Source organism: Bufo bufo, chromosome 2 (assembly GCF_905171765.1).
Source record: "Bufo bufo chromosome 2, aBufBuf1.1, whole genome shotgun sequence".
NCBI classification, from domain to species: Eukaryota; Metazoa; Chordata; class Amphibia; order Anura; family Bufonidae; genus Bufo; species Bufo bufo.
The window spans coordinates 332,389,919-332,410,531 of NC_053390.1; the positions used below are offsets into that span (position 1 = coordinate 332,389,919).

General features: G+C 41.6%; 1 protein-coding gene across 1 annotated transcript in view; it reads right to left on the minus strand.

Moving 5' to 3' along the window:
* Positions 1-4,274: 4,274 nt before the first annotated feature.
* The window catches only part of LOC120990862 (neuromodulin-like), a 40,109-nt gene continuing 23,770 nt past the window's right edge, over positions 4,275-20,613 (minus strand). Inside the window, exons 3-5 of the mRNA XM_040419746.1 lie at positions 6,889-6,955; positions 5,917-6,010; positions 4,275-4,298 (exon numbers count right to left, since the gene is read on the minus strand). Coding sequence (XP_040275680.1) covers positions 4,275-4,298; positions 5,917-6,010; positions 6,889-6,955 — 185 coding nt within the window. The remainder of the gene's footprint in view (positions 4,299-5,916; positions 6,011-6,888; positions 6,956-20,613) is intronic.

Sequence of the window (20,613 nt, forward strand, 5' to 3'; positions counted from 1 at the left end):
AATTTAGGATTTGCTGATAATTTGATGGTGAAATTATAGTGAGGGGATTTTAATCAATGGGATAACGATCAGGTGTGAGTGGGCGAATGATTTTATTTGAAGAACAGGGATCTACTGTATATAAGTCTGATATTCACCGCATATTTGGGGAAGTGTTTCATAGTACAAACAAAGGAGATTTCTGAGGACCACAGAAGAAGAGGTCTTGATGCTCACCATACTGGAAAAGGTTACAAAACCATCTCTAAACACTTTAGACTTTGTATTAAATAAGATGCGTTGTATCAGGAGAAAGGAAAACACTGCATTCTAGCATAAAAACCTCATTCCATCTGTGAAACACAGTAGTGGTAATGTCATGGTGTGGGCCTATTTAGCTGCACCTGGGCCAGGATGGTTTACCATCATTAATAGACCAATAAATTCATAATTATATCAGCAAAATTAAAGAAAAATGTCAGGACATCTGTTCATGAGTTCAGGAAGGATTGGCTAAGTTAAAGTCCTGACCTTAATCCAATACAAATGTTGCCAACGGACCTGAAGTGAGCAGTTTATCTTAGGAAACACAACATCACAGAGTTGAAGCTGTTTTGTATGGAGGAATGAGCTAAAAATCCACCAAGCTGCAGTTATTGCTGTACAAAGGGGTCACCCTAGACTAAAAAGCAAGGTTTTACATACTTTTGTCACTCACAGAGATGTGATATTGGATAAATAAATGACCATAAATAATATTTTTTACTCATTTTATCTTTATATATTTTTAGGAATTAAATTACAAATCAACAGAATAAAGATAAAATATAGGTTTTAAAAATTTTGTTAAAAATTTGATATACATATTGGTGCTAAAATCGCAAGCCATTAAATGTCTCGAAAAAATAAAAGTGCATTTGAAAAGTAATGGCATCATAAAGTGGGCACATGATAAATACTAATTTTTAACTATTGTGTTAGCTATTAGTGTTGAACGCGAATATTCGAATTGCGAATTTTAATTGTGAATATCGCTACTTCGAGAATTAATGAATATTTAGAAAATAGTGCTATATATTCGTATTAGTCTTGATTGCGAATATTCTAATCGCAAATTTATAGAGATTTTTATCGCGAATATCCTCACTTAGCAACATCCCTAGCAACCAATAGGAAAGTTGCCTACCGCTTAGTGTTGATAGCAAATATTCTAATCGCGAATTTTTATCGTGAATATATTACCTTGCTGATTTTTGAAATCAAGTAAATAATGACTGGAGATCATGAATTCTCGAATTTGCGAACTTATGGCGCTTATTCGGTCAAAAATTCACGAATTCAAATATTGCCTATGCCTCTCATCACTATTAGCTATGACTGATTTAAAAGGAGGAAAAATGTGGAAAATTGAAAACTTTGTTAAATTTTTATTACATTTTGGATTTTGATTTTATATACAACAAAATAAAGTACATAGACTAACATTTATCACTAACATAAACAACGTGTCATGAAAAAAATCTATAATTTGGAGTAAGCAAAGTTATTACCACATAAAGTGTCTGTGTCCTTAAGGCCAAAACTAACTTGGTCTGGTGTTTAAAAGGGTTATCCAGGACAGAACTATTTGTGGCCAATCCTTAGGATAGGTCATCTATTTAAGATTGGCACTCTTGGCAAACTGCTATTTTGCAATAGCCCCTGTGCAAGAAACAGTACTTTCAAGTTTGGAAAGTAACAGTATATAATGTACTAAGAATACAATTCTAAATCCTCAAAGTTCATGCCAGGTCATTTGGTATTATCTGCTAGTAAGTCACCTCATGGCTGCTTCTGGGGCAAACTCCTGGACAAAAATTGAGCATGTGGATACTATGAGTTGGTTCTATTTCAATACCAAAATCAATTTTAAGGCAGGGTCACATGTAGTGTAGTGTGCCAAATGGCCAAACTGCATGCATTTTGCCACAAATTTTCTATAGATGAAACTGTGATTATATTGGTTGTTAACATGGCTACAGATTGGACTCTATTTATAGCAGTCGCCTTTTCCATTTACTAATTGTGTCTTCTGGTATTCAAATACCCCAAAGACTTACAGTAGGACCAACTTGTAGAATACCTGGACATGGCAAGTTAACAAATAATCAGAGACAGAAATTCCCCAATAGATGACAGGAACTGAATGATGATGGTAAGTGGGTGATGGCATAAACAGATGAATGGGATGACAGTCAGGTAATGAAGCAGAGAGATGATGATAGAGATAGTCAGGTAAGGAAGTAGACAGGTGAGGATAACTAAAGATAAACAGACAAAAGCTGACACTAACTCTACACAAAGTTTTTCTCTGTACACCATACCACTGAATGTCAATATCTACCCATTGAAACAAATGGAAGGTGCATTAGGTCGCAGAGACACAAAAACTAGATTGAGAAGAGCTGAACTGAAAACAAGCAAGATAGACTTAAAAACCAAGGCTACATTCTAAAAACTAAAATATCTGGACAAGAATAATAGTGAGAACCATAATACACAAACTAGGAGCAACTAGGAAAGTAACTAGATAATAGATACAAGATGCAAAGATTTACTGGACAGCCTTTGCTGTAATCATGTTGGTGATAGCAAAAGCTCTGTACCCTATCACCGGCAAGATCACAGCAGAGTACAAAAATATTTAAAGAAAGGCTATCCAGTCAGAAACTGCTTCCAAAAAGACACTGACCTACACCAGTAATCAGCTTATAATGTGACCAAGCAGTTACAGTTTGGAGAAAACCATATTGTAAATTCAATGTGGGGAGCCATGATGTCATGGCACCTAACATTGAATAATTAACGGTTTAATAAATAATTATTACTTACCTGCTTAAGAAATAGTTTAATCCTGAAGCTTTGGATGCTCGTGTGGTTTTGGGAAGTGTTGATTGGAGAATTCAGTAACTGAATCTTCTTGAACCTATAAAAGAGCAGAAAATAACGGTTTCAGCGCATTCGCGTAAGTATACCTCAAGATACATACCTGCAGTCTTCATCGCGATGGAGGATCTTCTAAAGCAACTTATCTACAAAGCGGAGAGTCAAGGAGGGGAAGCATGGCTGAAGAAATGCTTACAAAATGCTCCGGTACAGCAAGAAGATCTTCTTCCATCCACAGATCCTGTCTGCTGCGTAGGACCTGGCGCGAGCTCCGATCACATCGATTCATCTTCTGTTACTGGCGCGCGCATGCGCAGTAACACAGCGTCTGTATCTCCGGCCAAAAAACGACAGAGGAAGGACAAGAGGGCATATTCTCCTTCCCAATATGCGCCTCCTCCTAGAAACAAAAAGATTCACTCATCAGTTAATCGAGTGGGCAGAAATTTCAAGCGGCGTCATCTTCAATCAACTGTCGCACAAGAGCCATCTCCTGCCACAGCTCCAACTGCCGATCATCCTCAGGCAAGATCCGTTACTGGTGAGCTAAACTCATTAAAAAATTTAAGTGACTGCAATCTGCAGGGCACTATCATTCAGGATACCAATTCATTTAGCATCGATTCTTCCCATCCGAAGATTCGTTTGTTTAATGACTTTTTATTATATTTATCTAAACAGGAAGAATCTCCTTCTAATGTCTGGTCTGATGTGATTAATGTCAGCCAAGTTAATGCAATTAATAGTGTAACTGAAGCTATTTCAAACAGTCAACCTTCATCTAATATGTTTAAAGTATCTAATCTTAATCCAGATGTGTCAGTTGTTCCTGAACTCGATTTTAGTTCAGGAATAAAGGAGACATCTGTGAAGGAAGCTCTCACTTGTCAAATTTCTCCTTTAGGATTTCATTTGCCGTTAAGTTTGAAGGAAAAAATATGGAGAAAAGAATATATAGACATATTTTCTTTACTTCCTTCTTCAAACGAAAACGTAAAAAATTTATTATGCCTACAAATGAATATTTGGATAAAAGCAAAATGTATTCCTGGAAAAGCTAATTATCTTGCTGATTATTTGTCCCGACAGCGCTTCAAGGAGTTCTTCTCAATGGCACCGCGAGCTTCCCGATTGGGAATTCCTTGTCCTACTCAGCTTTGGGAGATAACAGACGATTAATTGATGAACTAATTTCTAGTTCATTAGCCAAGAATACATGGGCAGCTTATTCTGCCGCATGGCTTGAATGGAAGTTTTTCTGTTTATCTCAAAAATTTTCCTTTTTTGAATTTAATCCTGATAATTTTATCAAATTTATTCTCAATCTTTATAAAAATGGTTTACAGGCTGATTCTATTTCTAAAAAATTGTCAGGCATTTCTTTTTTCTTCAAACTAAATGGTCACAATTCTATTTTAAATAATTTCATGATTAAACAAGTTATTAAAGGAATTAAAAGAAATTCAGTTCCCAATGAAAAAATTAGACCTTTATCTATTGAATTACTACAAAAAGTTTTATGTATGTTAGTGTCTGTTTGTTCTTCTGAATACGAAGTCTTTTTATTTTCAGCAGCTTTTTCGTTGGCTTTTTTCGCTGCGTTAAGGATAAGCGAGATTGCTGCTGACAATAAAAATTCAAATCCTCCAATTTTGCAGACAGACATAAATATAGAAAACAATATTTTGAAACTTCTTATTAAAAAATCCAAAACTGATCAATTTAACAAGGGAATTTGTTTAATTTTAAAAAGTTATCCTATTAAGTCAATTTGTCCGGTCAAAAATATTATAAAATGGCTCCAGGTAAGAAAACCTGATTCCAATGCTTTATTTAACCACATTGATGGCTCACATTTGTCTAAATTCCAATTTAATTTTATTTTTCATAAATGTCTCAAGGATTTAGGTTATAAAAATTTTAAATTTGCTGCACACTCATTTCGAATTGGTGCAGCTACATTTGCTGATCAATTAGGTTTAGATAGTTCTATTATTAAACGTATAGGTAGATGGAGGTCCAATTGTTATAAACATTATATTCGGCCTAACCTTGTTATTCATTAATTTTAGGATCTTCAAAAGTTATATGGATTTTTGGGGACAAATTGATTCAATTGGCTGAGAGAAGATCTTCTTATAGACTTTCTACGGTTAATTTAGGTTTCCCCAAGGACTTTTCTATAATTTGGTTTTCTTTCCCAGGCATAAAGATTTCTAATATTTATGAGAAAATCAACATGTATTCAAAAATGTCTAAACCTGATCTAATTATTTTACACATTGGTACTTCTGATTTGGGTAAATGTAAAACTCACTTATTAATTTATGAATTAAAAGATTTGTTAGGTAATATTAGTCAGTTACTTAATGACACTGTCATTATATTTTCGGATATCATCCCCAAGTTTTCTTGGTCCAAAAAGGAATTATCTTTTTTAGAAACAATTAGAAAAAGAATTAATAAAAAAATGGAGATTTATTTGAAAGAATTAGGACATAGTTCCTACAGACATGTTGAACTCGAAGGTTTTATTAGAGGAATTTACCATGATAAATATGATCAATTATCCGATATTGGATGTGATATATTTATTTCGGATTTACAGAACATGATTGATTTTGGTATTAATTAAAGGCTTGCAATGTTTATTAGGCCACTTTGTGTTTGATGTGGCGATGTGGGGGTTAAGTCACTCTTGTGAGTGGACTTTGTTGATATGGAGACTGGTTTAAATATTTATGATTATAATTGATGATTAAAGTTTTATTATTTAACCAGTAATTATTTAATTGGTAAAGTAATAAGCATTGCGGCCTTTAAATACCCAACCATTAAATAAAGATACTTGTTTAATTCTAAATTGTGTAAGGTTTCTTTTATTCATTGGTTATATTAATGGGGCATATGACATCATGGAGCGAACCATATTGTAAATTCAATGTGGGGAGCCATGATGTCATGGCACCTAACATTGAATAATTAACGGTTTAATAAATAATTATTACTTACCTGCTTAAGAAATGGTTTAATCCTGAAGCTTTGGTTGCTCGTGTGGTTTTGGGAAGTGTTGATTGGAGATTTCAGTAACTGAATCTTCTTGAACCTATAAAAGAGCAGAAAATAACGGTTTCAGCGCATTCGCGTAAGTATACCTCAAGATCCCTCCCTCCCTTCCCTATTTTTCTGTCGCTCTGCTTATTGACGAGGGGTTAAGTCACTCTTGTGAGTGGACTTTGTTGATATGGAGACTGGTTTAAATATTTATGATTATAATTGATGATTAAAGTTTTATTATTTAACCAGTAATTATTTAATTGGTAAAGTAATAAGCATTGCGGCCTTTAAATACCCAACCATTAAATAAAGATACTTGTTTAATTCTAAATTGTGTAATGTTTCTTTTATTCATTGGTTATATTAATGGGGCATATGACATCAATGTATATCTGTAAAGAATAAATCAAGGCAACTGGACTTACTGTAGATTTCTTGAAAACATTTCACTCGTTCTTCCAACGAGCTTTCTCTGAGACACCACAACAGACACCAAGCAGTTATGTTTTGTGCTTGGGGAATTACCACACATGGAAGTAACACAGCATAATAAACAATTCATAAAGTGGTGCACATGGCGTCCTTTACACAACCAGAGCCCTGCAGCAGAATATCCTCTCATGTCATATAAACCACCACAAAAGACAATCTATAGAGTGGTGAACATGGTGTTCTTTATACAACCGCAGCCCAGCAGAAGATTCTCTCTTGTCAACCCATTCTTCACAGCCAGTCCCTGGAGAATAACTTTCCTTTTACTTTATCAGCAGCCTCTGTTCAGCATCTCTTTAGGCACCATTCTACTCCCTCTGTATATGACTATAACAGCAGCCTCTCCTTCAACTCATTTTTGCCTGTTGCTTATGTAGTAGTGACTCACCCATGGCTCCACACTGCTTTCGGCATCTCTCCCATTCACAGACAGACCTCCAGCTTCTTTCACAGCAGAGGGCCAACTCTACTCCTCCATGCACCTGTCGCTTAGGAGAAACCACTGGAGATGAGCAAGATATTAAAAAATTTGATTTGACTGCTTCGCTGAATTTTCCCAAAAAATACACTTCATGAATTATTTTGTCATGAAGTAAGTGCATTTCTTTGTAAATAGTGTGTGCAATGACAATCATTGTAACCCTCAGATGCCGTGTTCATACATGATCGCGGCATCTGATATAAATAAGTGTAAAAAAAACATACTTACCTGATCCATTTGCCATTCGCCGGCAGCTGGCACTAAATCATATGTAACCACGCATGGAACTTTGTGTGAGGTGGCGCCAGCCACCCCGTCGTGAGTGAGCAAATGGATCAGGTAATTATGATTTATTTTTTTGTTTTTTAGACCATTTCAGGTTAAATCGATTCACTACTACGAAGCACGAGGAAATTGGGCTTTGAGGCAAATAAAATTTATCCTGAAAATCAGATCGGACTTTGATTCACTTAACCCTAGTCACCATTGCTGACTCTCCCCTGCAGTCTCCAGCCGCCTTCTAGCTTCTCTCCTGTGCCTCAGCCTTGGCCAACAATCTCTTTTCTGCTATGAGTGATGTGGTGCTGCACTCCAATATCCTCACACTCCTAAAACTCTAACCTCCCACACATCACACCATCCCCACAGTTCCCCACCATTAATTACTATTAGCATAGCACAGCCTACTTTACATGTCAGGGGTAGACAGGCATTAATCACAGTACATTTAAAGAGGTGGGAACCTGGAATAAAATAACTTGTTAAAAGATAAGATAACACAAGATAACAAATTATATTACACCATATTGTTCAACATCGTCCCGGATGTAGTGCAGAGTCCCAATTTTTGAAGGTGGGCATTGATCACATCTTACAAGCTGACCCACAATTATGGATCAGCTGTAAGAAACAAAGTAATAGACAGGAGAAGATGACACAACAAGAGTAAACCTGCTGTTACAGTATGTTTCTGCATAACAGAAACATATGCTGGTGACATGGCTGCTGTGGCCATGTCACCTTTGAAGCAAGTCCCTAGCTGCAGCAGAGCATGTGATTATGCCCATACTGCACTGCAAGTAAACACTGTGAGGATGGGAACATGAAGATACCAGAGGCAGCACGGAGAACCAGAGGGGCAGGGAGCAGGTAGGTAAGAATCCTTAGCTTAGTGGGGCAGACTGCTGACAGTTAGTAAAATGTCATTATTACTGGAGATTGAGAACTCATTTAAAGGATGATTTTTTAAATTTGTATTAGCAAATAACAGGGGTGTATACAAATTATGAAGATGATTATTTTATTGAGAAGTGTTCACTTTTCCTAAAGATGTATTTAAATGATTTAAGATAAAAAGTTATTGTAACTATTCACAAATCTTTCTGATGATATATAAAAGAATGATAGAAAGCGATAAATATGCTATACCATCAAGCAAAACATTTAGGAAAATGCAGAATTTCAAAGAATTTCCCCATGTTGAGGCAGGCAGTTGTTAATCTCACTGACAGAAGATAAACTTCAATATTTAGGCAATAAAAGTGATGTTCATCTATCACAGCGAATAAATGACTCTGAGGTGCCGCACTGGATGTCCACGCTTTGAATTATCAACACTGCCACAGGAGCTAAGAAACCATTTAAATAAATAGGTAACATATCATAGTCAAGAAGAAAAATGCTACCCCTGTAGATCGTTCTATATCAAGATTCCTTGGATTACCTCTGTGGGTGAAACAAAGTCTAATGAAATAGACAATAAACATTTTAAAAATAATTTTAAAGATTAGCATTCTGATCTATGATTCATTCCGACTATTAACCCCTTAGTGATCTGCCTGTTTTGGGCCTTAGTGACCAAGAGATTTTTTATTTTATTTTTTTAATCTTCTCATTCCAAGAACTATAATTTTTTTTTATTTTTAAGTTAATATAACCGTATGAGTACTTGTTTTTTTTGTAGTTTTTATTGGCACTATTTTGGGGTACACATAACTTACTGGATAACTTGTATTAACTCTTTCTGAGGGAGATTGGATAATTTTGAGATTGGAGAGCTTTTACATTAGAAATTTTGTGGCTTTCATTTTTTGTGTCATTTTGGGATACATAATACCTTTTGAGCGCTTTGCATTTGGCTTTTTTTTTTATGGCATTCATTGTATAGGATAAATTACATGATAACTGTGTAGTGTGGGGGTTATGGACCAGAGATTTGATTTTTTGCAATGTTTCCATTGAAAAGCTTTTTTTTTATGAAAAAAAGGTGTATATTTTTACTTGGAATTTTTTTAAATTTAATAAAAAATTTTAAACTTTTTTAACAATTTACTATTCACAAGAGGACTTCAACAAGTGATCCTTTTATCGCTTCTCATACGTAACATACAGTACAGAATACAATACTGTCAATGCTATACTGACAGTGACCAGTAAGCTGCACCAGCGAGGCATAGCCCGATACAGATATACTGTAGGCAAGCCTGGGGCTTCATTAGGCCCCAGGCTGCTATGTGAAGACATTAGCACCTCACAATCTCAATTGTCGGGTGCCAATGGAAGACAGAGTGAGCTCCCTTCCTCTAAACCACTTAGATGCTGTGGTCACTATTGACTGTGGCATCTAAGCTATTAAAAGGCTCAGATCGGTGCTTCTGGCCATCCGGGCTATTAGATCAGGAGCCCAGCTAGTGCTTTAGACTAGGCCGCAGTAAAAGGCAGTGGCCAAGCCCAAGGACAATATGTGACTGCTGTAAAAAAGTGTACTGACAGTAACTAACAGGTTGAAGCAAATCTGTCAACAACAACCTCGCTATATAGCTGTGATTCGCCTGATGAAAACACAGTTTTTTTTTAAATTGATCTGAGGCTCCATTCGTCCATATGCAAATTTGGCATTTGGTGCAATGTGGGTGTCCCCATTGCTTTTGTTGTACCCAAGCTCCATTCTGTAACCATTCAATCCTCACTGCTTTGTCACTGCCTTTCTCTGTCAATCAAAGCAGCCAGGGAGGGGCTGGCCATAAAAAGGAATGGAGATTGGGTGAAACAAGACAAGCATTCCCCATTGCACCAAATGCCTAATTTGCATATTGAAGTATCATAACTCAGGAATGGAGCCTCATTTCAACAAAAGAAAAACAGCATTTTAATCAGGTGAACCACAGCTATGTGTCTATGCAAACAGCTGTATAGAGAGGTCGCTGGTGACTCCTTTTTACAGTTCCAGCATAGAAAAAAAACCTAAAAATATAATTTTAATATACCTTAAAAAGATCCCAATTGGATCCACTATATAAAGCACACAGGATATGTGACCGATAATCACATCCAGCATTTGATAATGACCTGGGGTATGGGAAAAGAATTGTCCCTATGCCTACCCCTATCCTACAACCTCAGCCCAGGGAAGGCTCCTAATGGTGGAGGCCCCCTGTCCGCGTACCTAGACTCTATCCCTCAAAAGTCCCTAGAGGGGTATTAAAGGGATAGTTCTAGAGTGCCCCAGGTATGAGGTGGGGATAATAAAGTACCATTAGTACATCAATAAACTGGATGGAAGAAAGACAAAAAACAGAACACATAGTACAGACATATACAAAACATACAGATAGTCAGGGTTGACTTAAAAGGTCATACACCTGGGTTACCTCGATGCGTTTCCCCCTAGACAATGCTATGGGATCATCAGGAGGTTCAATAAAACACTGTTGGTCTATACAATGCGATATACAATGCGATTTTACAAGATAAATACTGGCATAAAGCCAGGTCACACAGATAGAGTCAGATGGTCGCTCTACAATAAATTGATACAGGGGGCTGTATTCAGGCCAATAGACATGCTTTATAGCACCATTCCAGGCCAGTCATAAGCAAACATTGGTTGTGGTGCCTGAGTCGGAGTCCCTTGGGGCCAAAAGATGTGTTCCGCGTCCTGTAGGGCAAGAGATAATCATATACCCAAATCAGTGCATTGTCCACCACTACCATAAGCAAGATTATAATTCAGTGTAAACTCACAGTTCAGATGATATGATACATCCCAGCAGGATACCATTCCTGTTGTATCACTGTGACAGATACAAGTGGTGCTTACACCAGAAACACATCAGAAAGTGAAAGACCTATAGCTACATTGACCAAGGTAAATTACACTTACATAGTGAAGGGCTCCCCTCGATCACCGTTCCCCCTGGTAGGCGATCTAGTAATTAGTACTGCAACTGCATTTAAAGCGCTATCAATTAGCACCAAAACGCCCCATTGGTGGTTCACTTCATTCCCGGACTGGCCTCACTTCCTGTTGTTGGAACGCACATGCGTTCCACCCAGCGTATGTTCCAGTTACCTCGGGGCTTCAATATAGTCCGGTCAATCAATCGCCACCATTCCGGTCTGTGGAACGCATGTGCGTTCCAAGATGCGGCATCTGGTCCAGAAGCCTATTTCCGGTTCCTGTACTAGCGGCCTGTGGAACGCAAATGCGCTCCACAGGATACTTCCATCCCCAGTCCATCGATTTAAAATGAAATATCGATGTGTGTCAATCCAAGTAAGGCCCTGCGATACAAAAAGATCATTTCTAGGTCTACATCACGCCATAAAGAAATCCCCATCTATATAGTGGACCCTGACATTTTCTCCCAGTAAAAACACACCTGCAATATTCAGGTATATTTCTACAACCCATATCATAGCGATAGGTAAATTGGTAGGTAATAGAGGGGGGGTGGACAAGACACAATATTGGGGGGGAGGGGGCACAGTCATTATAAGGCGCTAATCATATAATATGGCAGCAGTTATGTGAATGAGGGTTCCATACATAATCACAGAATACCCTAAATGCATTGCAGCCAGAATCACAGTAATCCAGTGTATATACTTTTAAAGAAAGTATCCATAGTCCGTGGCTACCTTAAGACAGAGACCAGTTGGCAGGTCGCTAAGGTCCATAATGATATTACATAATATTTCATGCTTTACGCATGTGGTCTAATTTTTGGTACACTATAAAAAAATCACATGAAGCTTGGCTTATAGAGGAATGGGAACATCCTAGACATAGCCACACTCATAGGAAACAGGTGAACGTCAGTCTTTTATTAATGCCTAAAGGTGCCTGGGATCTAAATCTATGGATCCATACACACTCCTTCTGCAGTATTTTCTTGTCCCAGTCCCCACCTCTAGGTGACGGTGGTACCAGTTCCAACACAGAGAATTTAAGGCATAAGGGATCCCCCCCCATGCACTTCATTAATGTGTGAAGCTACTGGAGTGGCGTTCGTTTTGATGACGTCATTAACATGCTCGCACACTCTCCTACGTAGCTCCCTTATCGTTTTCCCTATGTAGTCTTTGGGACAAGGACATTGGCAAATATATATGGCCCCTTTGCTCCGACAGCTACAGAAGTCCCTGATGTCAAAGACTTGTCCAGTGACCGTGCATGTTATTGTTTTGGCGGTGGATATGTATTTGCATGCTTTGCATGCCCCGCACTTAAACATACGGTCCAGCCAGGTACCCTCCCTCATGGGGGGAGTGTAGTGGCTGTGGACGAGACGGTCCTTGAGGCTTTTGCCCCGCCTATAGATGACGCATGGTTTCTCCGTCAGAGTGCCAGATAGATCTTGGTCCATTCGTAATATGGGCCAGTATCTATTAAGCACTTCCATGATATCCTGATTAGCTGAGTCATAAGTTGAAATGATGCGGGGTGGTTGGATCTTATCTAGGTCTCTCAACTTCGGGACTAACAGACTAGTGCGGTCCTGTGTTACTGCATATTTGAAGGCTTGATTAAGGTTTTCCAGAGGCTTCCTGGGCTGGTGGGAGGTCACCCATATCTTTCCGGACCAGAACATGTGGTGGACAGACAAAATCATAGTCTGGACACGCTATATCGACAACGTGTTTCTGGTCTGGAAAGGTGGGTCAGACGAATTCAATAGGTTTGTCACCGAGCTTAATATAAATACAGTAAGATTGGTCTTCGTTTTACATCTGAGATTGATCCAAAGACAATCGCCTTTCTGGATGTCCGTGTCACGATGACCGGTGACAAATTGATAGCTGACATATACAGAAAGACAACTGCTACCAATTCCCTCTTGCACTGGGATAGCCACCATCCGGTTCCCCTGAAACGAGGGATACTGAGGGGGCAGTATCTCCGTGCAAGAAGAAATTGCTCGGATAATCAAGCCTTCTTTAACCCCTTAAGGACGCAGGGCGTATCGGTACGCCCTATTTCCCGAGTCCTTAAGGACTCAGGGCGTACCGGTACGTCCTAACTTGAAATCGGCATTCCGGCGCCCCAGGGGTTAATCGGAACGGGATTTCGGCTGAAATCATTCAGCCGGCATCCCGTAACAATGCAGGGGGGGGGGTCATTTGACCCCCCCGCATCGACGATCGCAGAAAACCGCAGGTCAATTCAGACCTGCGGTTTTCTGCGTTTCCGGTCCATTCGGGTGTCCTGTGACCCGATGAACCGGAAAAAGACTGCGATCGGTGGCGTAATTATACACCACCTATCGCAGTCCGAGGATTTGAAGAGGCGGTGCTGGCCCTGGTGCAGATGCCTGCTGTCCAGGGTGCTGATTGGTGCAGGGGAGAGAGGCGCGAGATTCAAACTTCCTGCGCTCCTCTCTCCCCTCCTCTTCCTGTCCAGCACCCTGACCGTGCAGCACCGTCCAGAACGAGCTCCTGTGTCCCCACAATCGGCATCCATCACCCTCCTGCACCCATCGCCACCCAGGTAGGTTAGGGTCAGTGAGGGAGAGGCACCGTTAGGCAGGGAAAGAAGGGAAAAGTTAGTTAGGAAAAAAAAAATAAAAAATAACTTTTATTTCCAAACTTTCTTTGATCCATCCATCAGACCCCAGATCCCCCCTTGCCACTTGCCCCCCCCACCAGACCCCCCCACCCCCCTTCCCCACCACCAGCCCCCCCCCCATGACCACCAGCCCCCTTACCACCACTTTTTTTTTTTCTGCGTGCGCTGACTGGCCGGCACTTTTTAGCGTCCGTCCAGTGTTAGCGCATCGCCCGCCCCACCACCCCACCGACCGCTGATCAGCGTTGTACCGCTGATCAGCAAGTTTGAACTTTTTTTTTCCTAACACTTGCCCTTTCTTTTTTTGCCTTTTTTAGTACGCGAACACCCGTTGCCCCCACACACACGCACATATAATAAAGGTTTCCACACACGCACCCATACACGCACACACACCCATGGCCCGCCGGATGTTCTCGGCCGAGGAGGCATACGCCCAGATTGCCTCCGACTCTGAGAGCCCCAGTGAGGATGAGGATGACCCCACGTTCCTTTTATCATCCGCATCCTCCTCATCATCATCTGATGACGATGAGCCACCAAGGCGGCGGAGACGCCACCAGGCGGAGCCAGGGGCCCCACATGCTAGGGATCCTGTGGCCCACCCTAGTACAAGCCGCCCTGGGGTTCGTACTGGTTTCCCGGCCCACCAAATAAGTCCACCGGAGCCCCCTGCCGATGAACTTAGCTGGTGTCCCCCAGTGGACTTTGAGCCTGAGATTCCGGATTTTGCTGGCAATCCTGGAATCCAGATTCCCACAGTGGGGTTTACTGAAATAGACTATTTTAGTTTTTTTTTCAGTAACCCACTGGTGAATCTGATGGTGGAGCAGACTAATCTGTACGCCCAACAGTTCGTCGCTCAAAACCCAGGCTTATTTTTGGCTAGACCCGGTGGCTGGACGCCGGTCAGTGCAGCCGAGATGAGGACATTTTGGGGCCTCGTGCTGCATATGGGTCTAGTCCAAAAACCCAGTGTCAGGCAATACTGGAGTGGGGACGTCCTATACCAGACCCCACTGTACAGTATGGTCATGACACGTCCCCGGTTTGAGGCCATCCGGAAATGTCTGCATTATTCCGATAATGCAGCATGCCCCCCCCCCGAAGTGATCCTGCCTATGACCGGCTGTACAAGATACGGCCGGTCATCGATCACTTTGGGGCCACATTTCAGCAGGCCTACGTACCTGGAAGGGAGGTCGCGGTTGATGAGTCTCTCGTTGCGTTCAAGGGGAGACTCAGTTTCCGCCAATATATTCCCACAAAGCGGGCGAGGTATGGCGTGAAGCTATACAGAATTTGTGAGAGTACCTCAGGGTACACTTACAAATTTCGTGTGTACGAGGGGCGAGATTCCCGGATTCAACCCCCAGAATGTCCCCCCCACTCTGGGTGTTACCGGGAAACTCGTGTGGGACCTTATGTACCCACTGCTGGATAAGGGTTACCACTTGTACGTGGACAACTTTTATAAGAGCATTCCCTTGTTCAGGTCCCTTGCCGCCAGATCCACGTTCGCTTGTGGGACCGTGCGGAAAAATCAACGCGGCCTCCCTGCCTACCCCCTCCAGGTACCTATCCCCAGGGGTGAGACCCGTGCACTTACCAGTGGAAACCTGTTGCTGGTCAGGTATAAGGACAAGAGGGATGTCCTTATGCTGTCCACAATCCACGGTAACAGCACCACCCCTGTCCCTGTGCGAGGTACCGCTGCAATGGTCCTCAAGCCCGATTGTATCGTCGCCTACAATCGGTATATGGGAGGAGTTGATCTCTCGGATCAAGTCCTCAAGCCATATAACGCCATGCGCAAAACCCGGGCATGGTACAAAAAAGTTGCGGTCTACTTGGTGCAGGTTGCCATGTACAACTCTTTTGTACTATCCCGAAGCTCTGGCAGCACAGGGACATTCCTCCAATTCTATGAAGCAGTCCTCAAGGACCTGATCTTTTCGGACCGGGAAAGAGCAGGCCGGAGTACCTCGGGAATTGGAGGCGCCCGGATCGTCCCTGGCCAACACTTTCCAGGTGTGGTCCCCCATACTGGAAAGAAGGGACGAACCCAAAAAAAGTGCAGAGTGTGTCACAGGAGGGGGATACGGAAGGACACCACTACTCAGTGCGACACTTGCCCCGATCATCCGGGCCTCTGCGTTATCGATTGCTTCAGGGAGTATCACACTTCCATGGAGTACTAAATTTTTATAATCCCCAACAGTCCACTAGAGAACATAAAAAACTATGGCTCTCAGACTTTGGAGACACGGAAACATTTTTTTTTTCCCAAAAAAATATTAGTTTTAGTGCAGGCATCCTCAAACTGCGGCCCTCCAGATGTTGTAAAACTATAACTCCCAGCATGCCCAGACAACCTACAGCCATCAGCAGGGCATGGTGGGAATTGTAGTTTTACAACATCTGGAGGGCCGCAGTTTTTAGGATGCCTGCTTAGTGTCTCCAAAGTCTGAGAACCATACATATTGGGCATCGTCGCGTGCGTAAAAGTCGTCGCTATAAAAATAACTTTTGCCCAAACGCCTCGGATGAACGGTGTTAAAAATATAAAATAAAAACGGTGCCAAAACACCCATTTTTGGGCAAAATTTCCATTTGAATCCTTTTTGCCGGTAATAAAGCAAGGGTTAACCGCCAAACAAAACTCAATATTTATGGCCCTGATTCTGTAGTTTGCAGAAACACCCCATATGTGGTCGTAAATGGCTATATAGCCACACGGCAGGGCATAGAACGAAGGGAACTCCATATGGTTTCTAGAAGGCAGATTTTGATGGACAGTTTTTTTTTTGACACCATGTCCCATTAGAAGCCCCCCCTGATGTAGCCTAGACTAGAAACTCCAAAAAAGTGACCCCATCTAAGAAACTACACCCCTCAAGGTATTCAAAAGTTACTTTACAAACTATGTTAACCCTTTAGGTGTTCCACAAAACTAAATAGCGAATGTAGAAACAATTTTAGATTTTTTTTTTTGTTACATTGCCTCAAAAAAGAGTAATATAGAGCAACCAAAAATCATATTTACCCCTAAAATAGTCCCAAAACAACAACCACCTTATCCCGTAGTTTCCTAGATGGGGTCACTTTTGTGGAGTTTCTACTCTAGGGGTGCATCAGGGGGCTTGAAAGGGTACATGGTGTAAATAAACCAGTCCAGCAAAATCTGCCTTCCAAAAACCATATGACGTTCCCCTTCTTCTATGTCCTGCCGTTTAGCCAAATAGTAGTTTACGACCACATATGGGGTGTTTCTGCAAACTACAGCATCGGGGCAACCCATTTTGAGTTTTGTTTGGCAGTTAACCCTTGTTTTACTCCTGGAAAAAATTGATCATATAGGAAAATTTTCCAAAAAATAGAAATTTCAAAATTGTTTCTCCATCTGCCATCAACTCTTGTGGAACACCTAAAGGGTTAACAAAGTTTGTAAACCCAGTTTTGAATACCTTGAGGGGTGTACTTTCTTAGATGGAGTCACTTTTTTGAAATTTCTATTCTAGGGGTGCAACAGGGGGCTTCAAATGGGACATGGTATAAACAAAACCAGTCCTGCAAAATCTGCCTTCCAAAACCCATATGGTGTTCCCCTCCTTCTATGTGCTCCCGTTTGGCCAAACAGTAGTTTACGACCACATATGGGGTGTTTCTGCAAACTACAGAATCGGGGCAACCCATTTTGAGTTTTGTTAGGCAGTTAACCCTTGTTTTACTACTGGAAAAAATTGATTATATTGGAAAATTTTCCAAAAAATATAAATTTCTAAATTGTTTCTCCATCTGCCATTAACTCTTGTGGAAGACCTAAAGGGTTAATAAAGTTTTAAAAAACAGTTTTGAATACCTTGAGGGGTGTAGTTTCTAGAATGGGGTCATTTTTGGGAGGTTTCTATTATCTAAGCCTCACAATATGACTTCAAACCTGAACTGGTCCATAAAAAGTGGGATTTTGAAGATTTCTGAAAATTTCAAAATTTGCTTCTAAACTTCTAAGCCTTGTAACATCCCCAAAAAATAAAATATCATTCCCAAAATGCTACAAACATGAAGTAGACATATGGGGAATGTAAAGTCATCACAATTTTTGGGGGTATTACTATGTATTACAGAGGTAGAGAAACTGAAACTTTGAAATTTGCTAATTTTTCAAAATTTTCGGTAAGAATTTTATTTTTTCATGCAAAAAAATTAACTTTTTTGACCCAATTTTAGCAGTGTCATGAAGTACAATATGTGACGAAAAAACAATCTCAGAACGGCCTGGGTAAGTCAAAGCGTTTTAAAGTTATCAGCACTTAAAGTGACAGTGGTCAGATTTGCAAAAAATGGCCAAGTCCTTAAGGTGAAATAGGGCCGAGTCCTTAAGGGGTTAAGGAAGCAAACTACAAACAAGGTTTAGAGAGAGGGGATACCCTCAGAAACACCTTAATGAAGCCTTCAAATATGCAGTAACACAGGACCTCACTAGTCTGTTAGTCCCGAAGTTGAGAGACCTAGATTAGATCAAACCACCCCGCATCATTTCAACTTATGACTCAGCTAATCAGGATATCATGGAAGTGCTTAATAGATACTGGCCCATATTATGAATGGACCAAGATCTATCTGGCACTCTGACGGAGAAACCATGTGTCAGCTATAGGCGGGGCAAAAGCCTCAAGGACAGTCTCGTCCACAGCCACTACACTCCCCCCATGAGGGAGGCTACCTGGCTGGACCGTAATCCACTAGGCATGTTTAAGTGCGGGGCATGCAAAACATGCAAATACATATCCACCGCCAAAACAATAACATGCACGGTCACTGGACAAGTCTTTGACATCAGGGACTTCTGTAGCTGTCGGAGCAAAGGGGCCATATATATTTGCCAATGTCCTTGTCCCAAAGACTACATAGGGAAAATGATAAGGGAGCTACGTAGGAGAGTGTGCGAGTGTAACGGTCGCGTACACACACACACACAGGGGCGAGGGAAGTGACCACTGCGCTCCACCCTTACCCCTGGCCCTGCCTACTTGCCTCGCGAGTCCTAATGTCAGGGGACAACTGGACGGCAATCCCTAACTTGGAATAAGTGCAGGGATGACAGACAGACAAACAACAGGACGTGAACGGACCGAGTCAATACCAGGAAAGCTGCAAAGTACAAATGGAGCAAGCAGAGAGTTGTCAGGAGAAGCCGGGGTCATAAATACAAGGAGAGCAGAGAAGTACAAGTGGAGTCCTAAGAGAGTAGTGAGGTGGGAGCCGAGGTCACAATACCAGGACGGATGCGCAGTACAGCAGGCAAAAGGATGGTCAGGGAACAGGATCAGGTAAGTTTTCAGCAGTCCAACAAATAGCCAGGAACCTAGAAATTAACAGGCAACCTGTAGCCAGCAGGCTGCCTGTATTTATAGTGGGGAGTGAGGGTCATGTGACGTGGCCAGCGTCACATGACCGACAGACCAACCAGTCGAGCACCGAGTGATCAGCTCGGTGCTCAAGGCAGACTAGGAGCAGGGAGCCACCCAGCTAGTAAAGCCGCCCTGGGAATGAGGTCAAACACAGAACCTCATTCCAAAAGCTTAGCAACAGGTCTGCGGGCAATGGGGGACCGAGTGCACCTTCGGAACCCCGTGACAGTACCCCCCCTTTTACGAGGGGCCACCGGACCCAAGACTTCAGGCGATGGCTTTTCAGGGTGTTCTAAATGAAATTTACGAACAAGTCTAGGAGCATGAACCTCCCTGGCAGGTACCCAAGATCTCTCTTCAGGTCCATACCCCTTCCAGTGAATCTGGTACTGCAAGGAATTACGCACCTTCCTGACATCCACTATTTTAGACACCACATACTCAACAGCATCATTAACAAGAACCGCCGGAGGCGAGGCTTTTGATGGTACTACCGGTTCAAAATATTTTTTAAGCAGAGATTTATGGAACACATTATGAATGTGGAATGACTCAGGCAGCTCCAACCTAAAAGATACCGGGTTAATCACTTCCGTGATCTTATATGGTCCAATAAAACGAGGAGCAAATTTTTTAGAAGTTACCTTGAGAGATAGATTCTTGGAGGACAACCATACTTTATCCCCAACCTGAAAGTTTACCCCCCTTGAACGTCTCCTATCGGCCTTGAGTTTTTGAGAACATTGAGCCTTTTCTAGGTTCGATTGAACCCGGGCCCAAACTGTGCACAGTTCGGAGGAGAGTTTATCCGCTTCAGGGTTAGAGGAGGAGACGGACGACCCAGAATGAAAACGGGGATGAAAACCATGGTTACAAAAGAAAGGGGAGACCCCAGCAGAAGAATTGACACGGTTATTCAAAGCATATTCAGCCAACGGAAGGAATTTGACCCATAATTGCTGGTCAACAGCAACATACAACCTCAAGAATTGTTCCACAGACTGATTAAGGCGTTCAGTCTGCCCATTACTCTCAGGATGGTAGGCAGAAGAAAAAGACAATGAAATGTTACATCTTTGACAGAAGGCCCTCCAGAATTTGGACACAAACTGCACACCCCTGTCAGAAACAATATTTTCCGGGATGCCATGTAAACAAACAATCTCTCTCACAAAAATAGACGCCAGGGTTTTAGCATTCGGAAGTTTAGACAGGGGAATGAAATGAACCATCTTGCTAAACCTATCGACCACTACCCAAACCACAGTCTTACCCTCCGCCAGCGGTAGGTCAGTTATAAAGTCCATCGAGATATGGGACCAGGGTCTACTGGGAATGGGTAGGGGTCGTAGGTTACCAGCAGGGCGAGTCCTAAACGTCTTGGACCTGGCACAAACCTCACAGGCTGACACGTAGGA